The sequence below is a fragment of the Pseudophryne corroboree genome, chromosome 2 (genome assembly GCF_028390025.1).
Source record: "Pseudophryne corroboree isolate aPseCor3 chromosome 2, aPseCor3.hap2, whole genome shotgun sequence".
NCBI classification, from domain to species: Eukaryota; Metazoa; Chordata; class Amphibia; order Anura; family Myobatrachidae; genus Pseudophryne; species Pseudophryne corroboree.
The window spans coordinates 670,109,102-670,123,164 of NC_086445.1; the positions used below are offsets into that span (position 1 = coordinate 670,109,102).

Here is a 14,063-nt window from a genome sequence, read left to right on the forward strand (position 1 = left end):
GCCACCACGGTGGCGTACATAAATCATCAGGGCGGCACTCAAAGCCACATGACAATGAGGGAAGTATCACGGATTCTTCAGTGGGCAGAATGCCATCTACCGGCAATATCCGCAGTGTTCATTCCGGGCGTCCTGAACTGGGAAGCGGACTATCTCAGTCATCAGGACGTACACGCAGGAGAGTGGAGCCTCCATCCGGAGGTGTTTCAACTTCTCGTGGACACGTGGGGCCTTCCAGATGTGGATCTGATGACGTCTCGACATAATCACAAGGTTCCGGTCAAGGACAAGGGATCATCAAGCTGCGTTCGTGGACGCTCTGGCAATTCCATGTAATTTTCAGCTAACGTATGTGTTCCATCCTGTCACTCCTGCCCAGAGTAATACGGAAGTTCAAGCAAGAAGGAGGAAACCTGCTTCTGGTCACTCCGGCGTGGCCCAGACAGCACTGGTTCTCCGACCTACTGGGTCTCTCGTGGGATCGTCCCCTTCTACTTCCACAACGACCAGACCTCCTCATTCAGGGCCCTTGTGTTGGCCTGTCTGGCTTTGACGGCATGGCTCTTGAAGCTTCCGTCCTGAGGGCCAAGGGTTTTTCTGAGGCGGTCGTTCAAACTATGTTGAAGGCCCGCAAGCCGGCTTCTGCTCGGATTTACCATAGGGTCTGGAATGCTTACTTTACTTGGTGTGCATATCACAATCATGATGTTTTCAAGTTTAGTACAGCCAAACTATTGGCCTTACTACAACAGGGCCTGGACTTAGGCCTGCGTCTGGCCTCCCTCAAGGTTCACATCTCTGCCTTGTCGGTTTGGTTTCAGAGAAAGATTGCCACCCTGCCTGATGTCCATACATTCACTCAGGGTGTATTGAGGATTCAGCCTCCTTATGTGCCGCCTGTGGCCCATTGGGACTTGTCGGTGGTTTTGGAGGCCTTGCAAGGGTCTCTGTTTGAGCCTCTTGCCTCTGCTGACCTTAAGTGGCTTTCCCTTAAGGTCCTATTCTTGCTGGCTACTGCTTCAGCTAGAAGGGTCTCGGACTTGGGTGCATTATCCTGCAAGTCTCCCTGTTTGATTTTTCACCGTGACCGGGCGGTTCTTAGAATGCGGCCAGGTTATTTGCCTAAGGTGGTGTCTTCTTTCCACCTTGGAGATTGTGGTTCCGGCCTTTAATTCTCCTGAGTCGTCTCCCAAAGAACGGTCTTTGGATGTGGTACGGGCTTTCCGTATTTATGTGAAGAGAACTTCCTCCGTAAGGAAATCTGATTCTTTTTGTATTGTTTGGTTTTCACAAACGTGGCTGGCCTGCCTCCAAGCAGACTCTGGCCAGATGGATTAGAATGGTGATTGCACATGCTTATGTACAGGCTGGTCGTCCAGCTCCTGCTACCATTAAGGCCCATTCTACTCGGTCGGTTGGACCTTCTTGGGCTGCCCACCGTGGTGCGACCCTTGAACAATTGTGCAAGGCGGCTACGTGGTCCTCAGTGAACACGTTTATAATGTTCTATGCCTTCGATACCGCCGCTTCCCAGGGTGCTTCCTTTGGACACCGGGTTCTTGTGCCCGCTACAGTGCGTCCCCTCCCATAAGGATCTGCTTTAGGACATCCCCGATGTGAATCCTTGTGGAGCCCAGTGTACCCCGCAGCAGAAAACGAGATTTATGGTAAGAACTTACCGTTGTTAAATCTCTTTCTGCGAGGTACACTGGGCTCCACAAGGCGCCCATCCTGACGCACTTAGCTTCTTTGGGTTGGTATTGGCATAGCCACTGACGCCCTCTCCGGCGGTGAGTGTGTGGTGTACTTGGCTACAAGCGGTTGTCGTCTCTGGTACCTGCTACTGCATTGGGCTGCTTAACGAAACTGAGCTCCCTGTGCATGGAGGCGGGGTTATAGAGGAGGTGGCGCTGAGCATCTTCGGAACAGTCAAAAGCTTTGAGCCTGTTGGTGCTGCGGATCAAGATCCTACTCTACATCCCGATGTGAATCCTTGTGGAACCCAGTGTACCTCGCAGAAAGAGAGTTAACAACGGTAAGTTCTTACCATAAATCTTGTTTTTTCCCTTCAAAACCATTCATGCAATTGTTGTTTTTTTATCTAATATAATGAAATATTATATTATGCACATCTGCAGAACGGATTTCCTTGTCAAAAACTGGGAGAAAAAGTGGGGAGGCGCGGTCGCATGTGATCTGACCATGCCAGTAAAGTGGTTAATAAATTATATTCCTTTCCTCACTCATTACTAATCTTAAATGGTGCTCCAACCAAGCAGCTCCTGTCGTGTTTGAAAGATGACAGGAGCTGATTGGTTGGAGCACCATTTAAGATTATTAACGAGTGATAAGCTAGGTACACACAGTCAGATTTTTTCTTCTTCAGCCCGACAATCGGACAAATTTTCGGGAAAATTGTAGGCACCAATATCTGAGCTACACAATAAAAGATTTTATCTTTTAAGTTAACAATTTTCCACCACATCACACTGCATTTGTATATGTCCGCCCACAAGTAGGATGATATAGTGAGAGGAAAACCTAGGAAATATGAGCAGATTATTGAGAACGCACACACACACTGCTCAATATCTGGAGTTTGTGGCAGATATTTTTGGTTTGGGATGATAGACCCGAAAATCCATTATGTGTGTGGGTGAGATTTTCCAGAATTATCGGCAAAACGCTGACACGATCGCTCATACACACTATACAATAACTTTGGGTGTTGTAATTATTGGCAAATCGGCCCAATAATTGTATAGTATGTACCTAGCTTAAGGATCAGGTTGTACAGTGAAATCAGTCTGTAATACTAATGCATTATTTTTTTAATTAAAGTTCATACATCCAACTAGTTAAATTCAATTTATGTTACTCACTGTAGCTGCATCAATCAGTGCTGCCAGGAATGTAATCATCTCCTCTCCAGGGTGTGGAAGCAGACCCAAACTGAACAATGCTTTTGTTACACAGGCTGCAGTGATCATGGAAGGAGCATAAACTGAGACATTACAATCTGTGTGGCAAGATAGCAAGGACAACATTTGTTACAATGGGTTCAGAATGAAGATTGCTTACAAGTCTCCAAGATGATGGTGGTAGGCACATACCGACTGAGCAAAGTGTGACATACGTCTGAGAATATCTCCGGAGTAAGGCACGCTGCTCAGTGGACAATGGTATTCGTTCCAAAATCTGGTCAAGGAAGTCATGTGATATTATTACTGCCAAGTTCCAGTGCAGGTGACCAACAATGAAGATTTCCCATTCCTGATGCAAAGAATAAAATGTTATATGTTCTCAGCTTTCCACTAATACACCAAGACTCACAGGCACGGTTGCCATGAGCTGAAGGGAAGGGGGGTAGTAATCAAATTTTGTATATTTTAAAAATGGACTACTATTTGTCTACCTAAAAGCAAATGATCAGGTTTTCAAATATGAGTTACAATCATTTGTAAACATTTAGTACTTATCTGTCAATTGAAACTAGAATCATTGACCACTATGGAAATGCTACTGCAGCACACAGCACGCAAGAGTGTTATTTGCTTTATTTCTTTATGTTCATGGACCAACCAGCATTGATTAGAAATGCCATAAGTGCTGTGGTGCAGACGGACCTTTGTCAACACAAATGTCGATAAGACTTGATATAACCTTGCCTGAATAAATCGCCAGTTCTGTGTTTAAGCCAGGTGAGTGCACCCTCCATTTGTGTTTTATGTGCTATGGAGCCTAACAGCCCCTGTATGGGTAGCTACCCAAGCAAATTTCTCTCTGTGGCCTGAGTGCGGACCACAAAGGATTTTATCTATCTACCTATCTATCTGTCTAATGTGATTATATTATATGTATTACATTCTTACTGCAAAGGGACCTAGGCCCAGGAATTTAATCTCTGGAGTGCCTGTCCAACATCATTATTTATATATATATATATATATATATATATATATCTCCACAGGTGGTCCGGCTCTCCATGTGCAAATATTACCGGCCCGGGTGCCCCCACACCTCTTGCAATAGAAATGGTCTCCACGTGCGGCACTCCTGGGTACAAAGTATACAACTCTTATATCGGCATATAGGGTAACGTTTCAGTGCCCCCTTCTTTTATTATATCGGCACTTTCATCAGACAAACACATACATAATAAAAAATCTTACCTAAATAAGTGCTCCCATCACCAGAACGCCAATCGCCGGACGCCAGACTGTTCGGCGCACCCGGTCTCATCAACAGTGACGTAATTTCCCAGACACGCCTCACACGGACGGGCCGGTCCATAGGTCACCACCCAGTGTACTAAAAAATGATATACAGTACATAATGCAAGTCTTGAGCTGCACACAATTTACAAGTCTCCCTGTTTTACAAGTTATAAGACATTCTATTAGATTTAATAATGATTAAAAGATATATACTTTTAAACTGGAGACATAACAGCAGTTTAGCCATACATAAGGCTATGGAAGAAGCTGGAGATTGTAATACCATAAAACAAGCCCTTATAGGATCACATATATCTAATAAAATGTAAGGCTTATAGAAACCAATTCAAGCCCAGGTGTTCATTTAACCCCTTAGGGCTAAGTGTGTCTAATCTGAATATCCACTCAGACTCACGCTGAAGTAATTTGAGTGATCTATTGCCCCCCCCGGATCATTGGGGGTATATGATCAATCATACGGTATCTTAAGGTGCTTAAAGGATGTCTTGCCATAAAGAAATGACGGGCCACGGGCTGTTCACTGCCCCCTTTGTTAATGGCTGCCTTAATAGCACTACGGTGCGCAGCCATACGTTCTTTAAAGGCTCTTTCCGTTTTGCCTATATATGATTTTCCACAAGGGCAGATGATTTGATAAATAGTGAATTTAGAATTACATGTCAGAGCATGTCGGATCTTATACTTTTTGCCTGACCCAGGATGGTAAAATGTATCACCTGCAATTAAGAATTGACAGGTTGTACAGGCACACCTCATACATCCCATTTTTCTTTTAAGAAAGGTTTCTCTGACAGTAGTTTCTGATCTAATATCTGTCCGCACCAATATATCCCTCAGATTCCTACTTCTAGTGTAACAACTCATGAGTCTGGTGTCATTAAGCTTCAAATCACTATCCGATTGGATCATGGGCCACAAGTTTTTTGAGACTTTATTGATACTGGCACTATGTTGATTATATTCTTGTACCCAAGGGATCATTTTGAACTCCTTTTTGTTTTTGCATTGCCTAATTAATGTATCTCTATCAAGTTTAAGGGCCTTTTCTTTTGCTACCAATAATTGTTGCAGATTGTATCCTCTTCGAAGGAATCTGCCAATCATAGTGTCCATTTGTTCTTCCGCTCTAATCGGGTCAGATGTGATCCGACGGATACGGAGCAACTGAGAAAATGGCAACCCACGTTTAAGCGGTGTGGGGTGGAAACTCCTACCATGAAGTAAGTTATTCCTATCGGTCAATTTCGAGTACAGTGAGGTAGAAATCTTACCCCCTTGTTTCTCGATCATGACATCTAGGTAATGGATCTCTTTTTTACTAATAGTGTATGTAAGTTTAACAAGGTGTTCACGCTCATTATGCTGGTCAATCAAAGATACCAATGACTCCTTCGACCCCTTCCAAAAAATCAGTAGGTCGTCTATATATCTGGTATAAAACAATATGTTATTTGCCACCTCTGGTCTAGAGAACAAGATATCGTTTTCTACCTGGAACATATATATGTTGGCGTACGATGGGGCCACACTGGCCCCCATCGCACAGCCAACACATTGCAGGTAATACTGCCCATCAAACATAAAAAAAATTCGGGTTAAGATAAGATTCAACAATTCCAACAAAAAACCCAGTTCAGGGCCCTTGTACAAAACATTATTAGTAAGGAAACGCCTAACCGCATTGAGGCCCTCCTCATGAGGGATGATAGTATACAGGCTACATACATCGATACTACATAGCCACACATCATCATCTATATCCCCTAGATCTTTAAGTTTGCCAAGCAACGTAGTGGTATCCAACAAATAATTAGGGTGCGCCTGGATACAGGGCTGCAGCAACGTATCAATGTATACAGACACAGGTTGGAACAGGGACTGGACAGCCGCTATGATGGGGCGTCCAGGAGGATCCTCCATGGACTTATGAATTTTCGGTGTGGTATACATAATAGGTACCCTGGGATGTGCAGGTACTAACGCCGCACTCAGTTTGGCTGTTATAATACCACTGTCCAGTGCCTGTTTCAATATATCAGAGAGCTCCAATTTAAACACATTAGTGGGGTCTCTATCCAACAATCTATATGTGTCTCTATCGCCAAGTAATCGTTTGACACCCTCTATGTATTTGTCCCGATCTTGTATGACAAGGGCTCCCCCTTTATCAGCTGGTCTAAATACGAGGGTCTCATTTTTGGATAGTTCCTGTAGAGCTTGATGTTCTTCATAACGTAGATTATGTCGTATAGATAGTGGGTTTTGTATCTGCTCATCTACCTCGTTGCCAAGCATCCTCATAAACGTTTTTATAGTGGGGTTACCAGACAACGGATCAAATGTGGACTTCGGTTGTAATTTCCGCAGTTCATTTGGAATATCATCACCTTCCTGTTGTTGGGCAATATTTTTGCCAAAGTACTCTTCGACAACTTAAAATTAAAGAGTACTTTGGCAAAAATATTGCCCAACAACAGGAAGGTGATGATATTCCAAATGAACTGCGGAAATTACAACCGAAGTCCACATTTGATCCGTTGTCTGGTAACCCCACTATAAAAACGTTTATGAGGATGCTTGGCAGCGAGGTAGATGAGCAGATACAAAACCCACTATCTATACGACATAATCTACGTTATGAAGAACATCAAGCTCTACAGGAACTATCCAAAAATGAGACCCTCGTATTTAGACCAGCTGATAAAGGGGGAGCCCTTGTCATACAAGATCGGGACAAATACATAGAGGGTGTCAAACGATTACTTGGCGATAGAGACACATATAGATTGTTGGATAGAGACCCCACTAATGTGTTTAAATTGGAGCTCTCTGATATATTGAAACAGGCACTGGACAGTGGTATTATAACAGCCAAACTGAGTGCGGCGTTAGTACCTGCACATCCCAGGGTACCTATTATGTATACCACACCGAAAATTCATAAGTCCATGGAGGATCCTCCTGGACGCCCCATCATAGCGGCTGTCCAGTCCCTGTTCCAACCTGTGTCTGTATACATTGATACGTTGCTGCAGCCCTGTATCCAGGCGCACCCTAATTATTTGTTGGATACCACTACGTTGCTTGGCAAACTTAAAGATCTAGGGGATATAGATGATGATGTGTGGCTATGTAGTATCGATGTATGTAGCCTGTATACTATCATCCCTCATGAGGAGGGCCTCAATGCGGTTAGGCGTTTCCTTACTAATAATGTTTTGTACAAGGGCCCTGAACTGGGTTTTTTGTTGGAATTGTTGAATCTTATCTTAACCCGAAATTTTTTTATGTTTGATGGGCAGTATTACCTGCAATGTGTTGGCTGTGCGATGGGGGCCAGTGTGGCCCCATCGTACGCCAACATATATATGTTCCAGGTAGAAAACGATATCTTGTTCTCTAGACCAGAGGTGGCAAATAACATATTGTTTTATACCAGATATATAGACGACCTACTGATTTTTTGGAAGGGGTCGAAGGAGTCATTGGTATCTTTGATTGACCAGCATAATGAGCGTGAACACCTTGTTAAACTTACATACACTATTAGTAAAAAAAGAGATCCATTACCTAGATGTCATGATCGAGAAACAAGGGGGTAAGATTTCTACCTCACTGTACTCGAAATTGACCGATAGGAATAACTTACTTCATGGTAGGAGTTTCCACCCCACACCGCTTAAACGTGGGTTGCCATTTTCTCAGTTGCTCCGTATCCGTCGGATCACATCTGACCCGATTAGAGCGGAAGAACAAATGGACACTATGATTGGCAGATTCCTTCGAAGAGGATACAATCTGCAACAATTATTGGTAGCAAAAGAAAAGGCCCTTAAACTTGATAGAGATACATTAATTAGGCAATGCAAAAACAAAAAGGAGTTCAAAATGATCCCTTGGGTACAAGAATATAATCAACATAGTGCCAGTATCAATAAAGTCTCAAAAAACTTGTGGCCCATGATCCAATCGGATAGTGATTTGAAGCTTAATGACACCAGACTCATGAGTTGTTACACTAGAAGTAGGAATCTGAGGGATATATTGGTGCGGACAGATATTAGATCAGAAACTACTGTCAGAGAAACCTTTCTTAAAAGAAAAATGGGATGTATGAGGTGTGCCTGTACAACCTGTCAATTCTTAATTGCAGGTGATACATTTTACCATCCTGGGTCAGGCAAAAAGTATAAGATCCGACATGCTCTGACATGTAATTCTAAATTCACTATTTATCAAATCATCTGCCCTTGTGGAAAATCATATATAGGCAAAACGGAAAGAGCCTTTAAAGAACGTATGGCTGCGCACCGTAGTGCTATTAAGGCAGCCATTAACAAAGGGGGCAGTGAACAGCCCGTGGCCCGTCATTTCTTTATGGCAAGACATCCTTTAAGCACCTTAAGATACCGTATGATTGATCATATACCCCCAATGATCCGGGGGGGGCAATAGATCACTCAAATTACTTTAGCGTGAGTCTGAGTGGATATTCAGATTAGACACACTTAGCCCTAAGGGGTTAAATGAACACCTGGGCTTGAATTGGTTTCTATAAGCCTTACATTTTATTAGATATATGTGATCCTATAAGGGCTTGTTTTATGGTATTACATCTCCAGCTTCTTCCATAGCCTTATGTATGGCTAAACTGCTGTTATGTCTCCAGTTTAAAAGTATATATCTTTTAATCATTATTAAATCTAATAGAATGTCTTATAACTTGTAAAACAGGGAGACTTGTAAATTGTGTGCAGCTCAAGACTTGCATTATGTACTGTATATCATTTTTTAGTACACTGGGTGGTGACCTATGGACCGGCCCGTCCGTGTGAGGCGTGTCTGGGAAATTACGTCACTGTTGATGAGACCGGGTGCGCCGAACAGTCTGGCGTCCGGCGATTGGCGTTCTGGTGATGGGAGCACTTATTTAGGTAAGATTTTTTATTATGTATGTGTTTGTCTGATGAAAGTGCCGATATAATAAAAGAAGGGGGCACTGAAACGTTACCCTATATGCCGATATAAGAGTTGTATACTTTGTACCCAGGAGTGCCGCACGTGGAGACCATTTCTATATATATATATATATATATATATATATACAGCGAAAAGAAGCATGCAGCGGCACTCAGAGACTTGATCCCAGTAGATAACGTGCAAAAAGAGGACTTTAATCCATAACAACAAAGTAAGGTGACCAACGTTTCGGGGCGCTAACGTCCCTTTGTCAAGGTGATATCACCTTGACAAAGGGACGTTAGCGCCCCGAAACGTTGGTCACCTTACTTTGTTGTTATGGATTAAAGTCCTCTTTTTGCACGTTATCTACTGGGATCAAGTCTCTGAGTGCCGCTGCATGCTTCTTTTCGCTGTATACTCATTATTCCTGAGGGCACCGGAGCCGTATTCATCTAGGGTGAGTGCCAGCTCTCTTCAAGATATATATATATATATATATAAAATCTGTGCAAAAGTTTTAGGCAGGTGTGGAAGAAATGCTGCAATATAAGAATGCATTCGAAATCAGAAGTGTTAGTTTATTTTTCAATAATATTTTCTAAATTTTATTAACAAAATGCAATGTGAATGAACAAAAGAGAAATCTAAATCAAATCAATATTTGGTGGGACCACCCTTTGCCTTCAAAACAGCATCAATTCTTCTGGGTACACTTGCACAGGTTTTGAAGGAACTCCGCAGGGAGGTTGTCTGAAACATTTTGTATAACTAACCACAGATCTTCTGAGGATGTAGGTTTGATAAAGGGCCTAATTCAGGTTGGATCGCAAATCGCGCGGGGAGGGGTGGGGGGGCCACGCTACGTTTCCAGGGAGGAGACGGAGCATTACGGGGGCGTCGTGGGCGTGATCATGTCACACGCAGCCGCCGTGATCAGGGAGAAGGGGGCGGGTCTCCTGCAGGCGCAGCTAAGCTGAGCCGGCAGGAGGCTCCCAGTATTTTTGCTAACAAGCAGAAATTGCGATCACTCTCCAGATATCTGTACGGTACCAGAGGGTTGTAGAAGGGGGGGAGGCTCTATTATAGGCTGTATCACCTATTAAGGGGCACAGCCAGCGCGGGTTTAGGGTCTCCCTATACTCAAATAGCGCTGTGTGTGGGTTGGCTCAAATCTCTGTGTCTCTCTGCCATTCTTGGGGGGGAAACTCTGTCTACATAATACCCTGTGTGTTTGTGGGGTGTGTGAGGGTGTGTGAAAACATGTCTAGGGACACTGTTTCATATGCTGCAGAGGATTTGTCTTCCCAGGAAGACTCCATACCATGTAATCAGGATTGCACTGTTTTAGCGCAGATCCCAGCTAGAGAGCCAGAATGGTTAGTCTCTCTGAGGGGGACTATTTCTCAGATTTCTGATAGGGTTGCTAGGACTGAGCATGCCACTCAGGTCCTTCAGTCCTCTATGGTTGTATGGTCTGATACTGCCTCCTCGGGGTCCCCTGCGGTACATTCTCACGTGCACTTGCAATTATACAGGATGACAGGGGATGTATTGAGGGGGACAGCATCCCGTGCTAAGGGGGTGCAGTTGATGATTGAGGCTGTTAGGGATGTTTTACACATTTCGGACACAGCTCCGTAACAGGTGGAGGAGGCCTTCTTTACAGATAATAAGAAGCCCCCCCCTCACTTTCCCAGCATCCAAAGAACTAAATGCTATCTTTGAAAAGGCATGGGAAACTCGGGAAAATAAATTCCAGATTCCCACGAGGGTCTTGGTGGCTTTTCCCTTCCCTGAGGAAGATAGAAAGAGATGGGAGTCCCCGCAGATCGTAGACGCCTCTGTCTCCAGGCTGTCCAAACAGGTGGTATTACCGGTCCCGGGGTCTACCGCGTTAAAGGACTCGGCAAATCGCAAGGTGGATGCTACACTGAAATCCATTTACACGGCTTCAAGGGATATATTGCGGCCTACTATAGCCTGTGCTTGGATTGCTAAAGCTATTGCCAGGTGGTCAATCACTCTACAGGAGGAGTCGTCTATGCTGGACAAAGGTGACGTTGATTTATATTTGCGTAATATTCAGGATTCTGCAGGATTCCTGGTGGATTCCATGAAAGACCTGGGTTCCATGGCTGCGGGGATCTCCTCCATGTCTGTCTCGGCTCGCAGGGGTCTCTGGCTGCGCAACTGGTCTGCGGACCCAGAATCCAGGAAGTGTGTGGAGGGCCTACCATACAAAGGTCAGGCTCTCTTTGGGGAGGCGCTGGATGCGTGGATTGCCACGGCTACCGCGGGTAAGTCTACTTTTCTTCCCTCAGCTGCACCGGCTACGAAGAAGCCTTTTTCATCTTCCACGTCACAGTCCTTTCGGCCCGCAAGGCCTAGAAAGAATAAGCCTTCGAACACCTTCTTCAGAGGTGGTCGTGCCAAGGGAAAGAAACCTGCTCCCGCAGGTTCCCAGACCCAGAAGCCCGCTTCTGATACCCCTAAGTCCTCCGCATGACGGTGGACAGCTAGGCCTGGAGGAAGGTCAGGTGGGGGCAAGACTCCAGCAGTTCAGCCACGTCTGGGTGTCGTTGGGTCTGGACCCCTGGGTTTTGGATGTAGTGTCCAGGGGGTACAGACGGGAGTTTCAAGATCCCCCGCCTCACCGTTTCTTCAAGTCAGGCTTGACAGGACAATTCTTCTGGAGGCCATCAAGAAATTGGTGGTGTCAGAGGTCATTGTTTCGGTCCCAGAACAAGGGTTATTTTTCGAACCTTTTTGTGGTACCAAAACCGGATGGTTCGGTACGGCCTATTCTAAACTTAAAAGTCTTTGAACCCTTACCTCAGGGAGTTCAATTTCAAGAATCTCTGAGAGCTGTCATCTCAGGACTGACGGAGGGCGAGTTCCTGGTGTCTCTGGACATCAAGGATGCTTACCTCCACATTCCCATTTGGGTGCCGCATCAAGCATATCTCAGATTTGCAATGATGGACGATCACTATCAGTTCCAGGCGCTGCCGTTTGGCCTTTCTACGGCACCGAGGATCTTCACCAAGGTAATGGCGGAGATGATGGTTCTTCTCCGCAAACAGGAGGTGAACATAATTCCATATCTGGACGATCTCCTGATCAAGGCGTCGTCCAGTGAGAGGTTGTTGCGGTCCATCGCGCTCACGACACAGCTGCTCAGGAAGCACGGTTGGATCCTGAACCTTACAAAGTCTCATCTGGAGCCGACGAGGAGGCTGTCTTTCCTGGAAATGATCCTCGACACGGAAGTGCAGAGGGTATTTCTCCCGGAGGAGAAAGCATTGGTGATTCAAACAATGGTCCGGGATGTCTTAAAGCCTACCCGGGTATCGGATCATCAATGCATCCGCCTTCTGGGGAAGATGGTTGCCGCCTACGAGGCTCTGCAGTACGGCAGGTTTCATGCTCGACCTTTTCAACTGGACCTCTTGGACCAGTTGCCGGGCTCTCACCTACATATGCACAAGAGGATTCGCATGTCTCCGAAAGCCAGGACTTTACTCCTCTGGTGGCTGCAACTTCCACACCTTCTGGAAGGGCGAAGGTTCGGCATTCAAGACTGGATCCTATTAACCACAGATGCAAGTCTAAGAGGTTGGGGAGCAGTCGCTCTGGGAGAAACCTTCCAGGGACGATGGTCGGATCAAGAATCACTCCTCCCAATAAACATCCTGGAACTCAGGGCCGTGTACAACGCCCGTCTGCAGGCGGCACAGCTTCTACAGCATCAGGCTGTTCAGGTGCAGTCGAACAATGTGACTACAGTGGCCTACATAAATTGTCAAGGCGGAACGAAGAGCAGAGCTGCCATGGCAGAGGTGTCAAAAATCCTCAGCTGGGCAGAAAGGCACGCGTGGCGAAGTCGGCAATCTTCATTCCGGGCGTAGACAACTGGGAAGCAGACTTCCTAAGCAGACATGATCTCCATCCAGGGGAGTGGGGCCTCCATCAGGAGGTGTTCGAGGAGGTAACCGGTTGGTGGGGGGTTCCCCACACAGACATGATGGCCTCACGCCTCAACAAGAAGCTACGGAGGTACTGTTCCAGGTCAAGAGACCCACAGGCAGTGGCGATGGACGCACTGGTAACACCGTGGGTGTTCAAGTCAGTCTATGTGTTCCCTCCACTTCCTCTGATACCAAAGGTTCTTCAGCTGGTAAGAAAAACAAAGGCTCTGGCAATCCTCATTGCTCCGGACTGGCCAAGAAGGGCTTGGTACGCGGATCTGCTGGATCTTCTGCTGGAAGATCCACAGCCTTTACCTCTTCGGGAGGATCTGCTTCTGCAGGGGCCGTTCGCTTATCAAGACTTACAGTGGCTACGTTTGACGGCATGACGGTTGAACGCCAGATCTTAGCTCGGAAAGGTATTCCAAGTGAGGTCATTCCTACCCTAATACAGGCCAGGAAGGGGGTAACGTCTAAACATTACCATAGCATTTGGAAGAAATATGTTTCTTGGTGTGAGGCCAAGAATTTTCCGGTGGTGGAGTTTCAACTTGGACGTTTTCTCCTTTTCCTGCAAACAGGGGTGGATATGGGACTGAGACTGGGCTCCATCAAGGTCCAGATCTCTGCTTTGTCCATCTTCTTCCAAAAGCAATTGGCTGTTCTTCCTGAGGTTCAGACCTTTTTGAAAGGGGTTCTGCACATCCAGCCTCCCTTTGTGGCGCCTACGGCTCCATGGGATCTTCATGTGGTGTTGCAGTTCCTGCAATCTGCTTGGTTTGAGCCTCTACAGGAGGCTGATCTAAATTTCTCACGTGGAAGGCGGTCACCTTGTTGGCCTTGGCTTCTGCACGACGCGTGTCGGAATTGGGGGCTTTATCTTGTAAAAGCCCCT

The 14,063-nt window shown here is 45.7% G+C and overlaps 1 protein-coding gene across 1 annotated transcript in view; it reads right to left on the reverse strand.

The window, feature by feature from the left end:
• CCND3 (cyclin D3) overlaps positions 1-14,063 on the reverse strand; it is a 160,269-nt gene that overhangs the window by 45,969 nt on the left and 100,237 nt on the right. Inside the window, exons 3-4 of the mRNA XM_063955082.1 lie at positions 3,114-3,273; positions 2,883-3,019 (exon numbers count right to left, since the gene is read on the reverse strand). Coding sequence (XP_063811152.1) covers positions 2,883-3,019; positions 3,114-3,273 — 297 coding nt within the window. The remainder of the gene's footprint in view (positions 1-2,882; positions 3,020-3,113; positions 3,274-14,063) is intronic.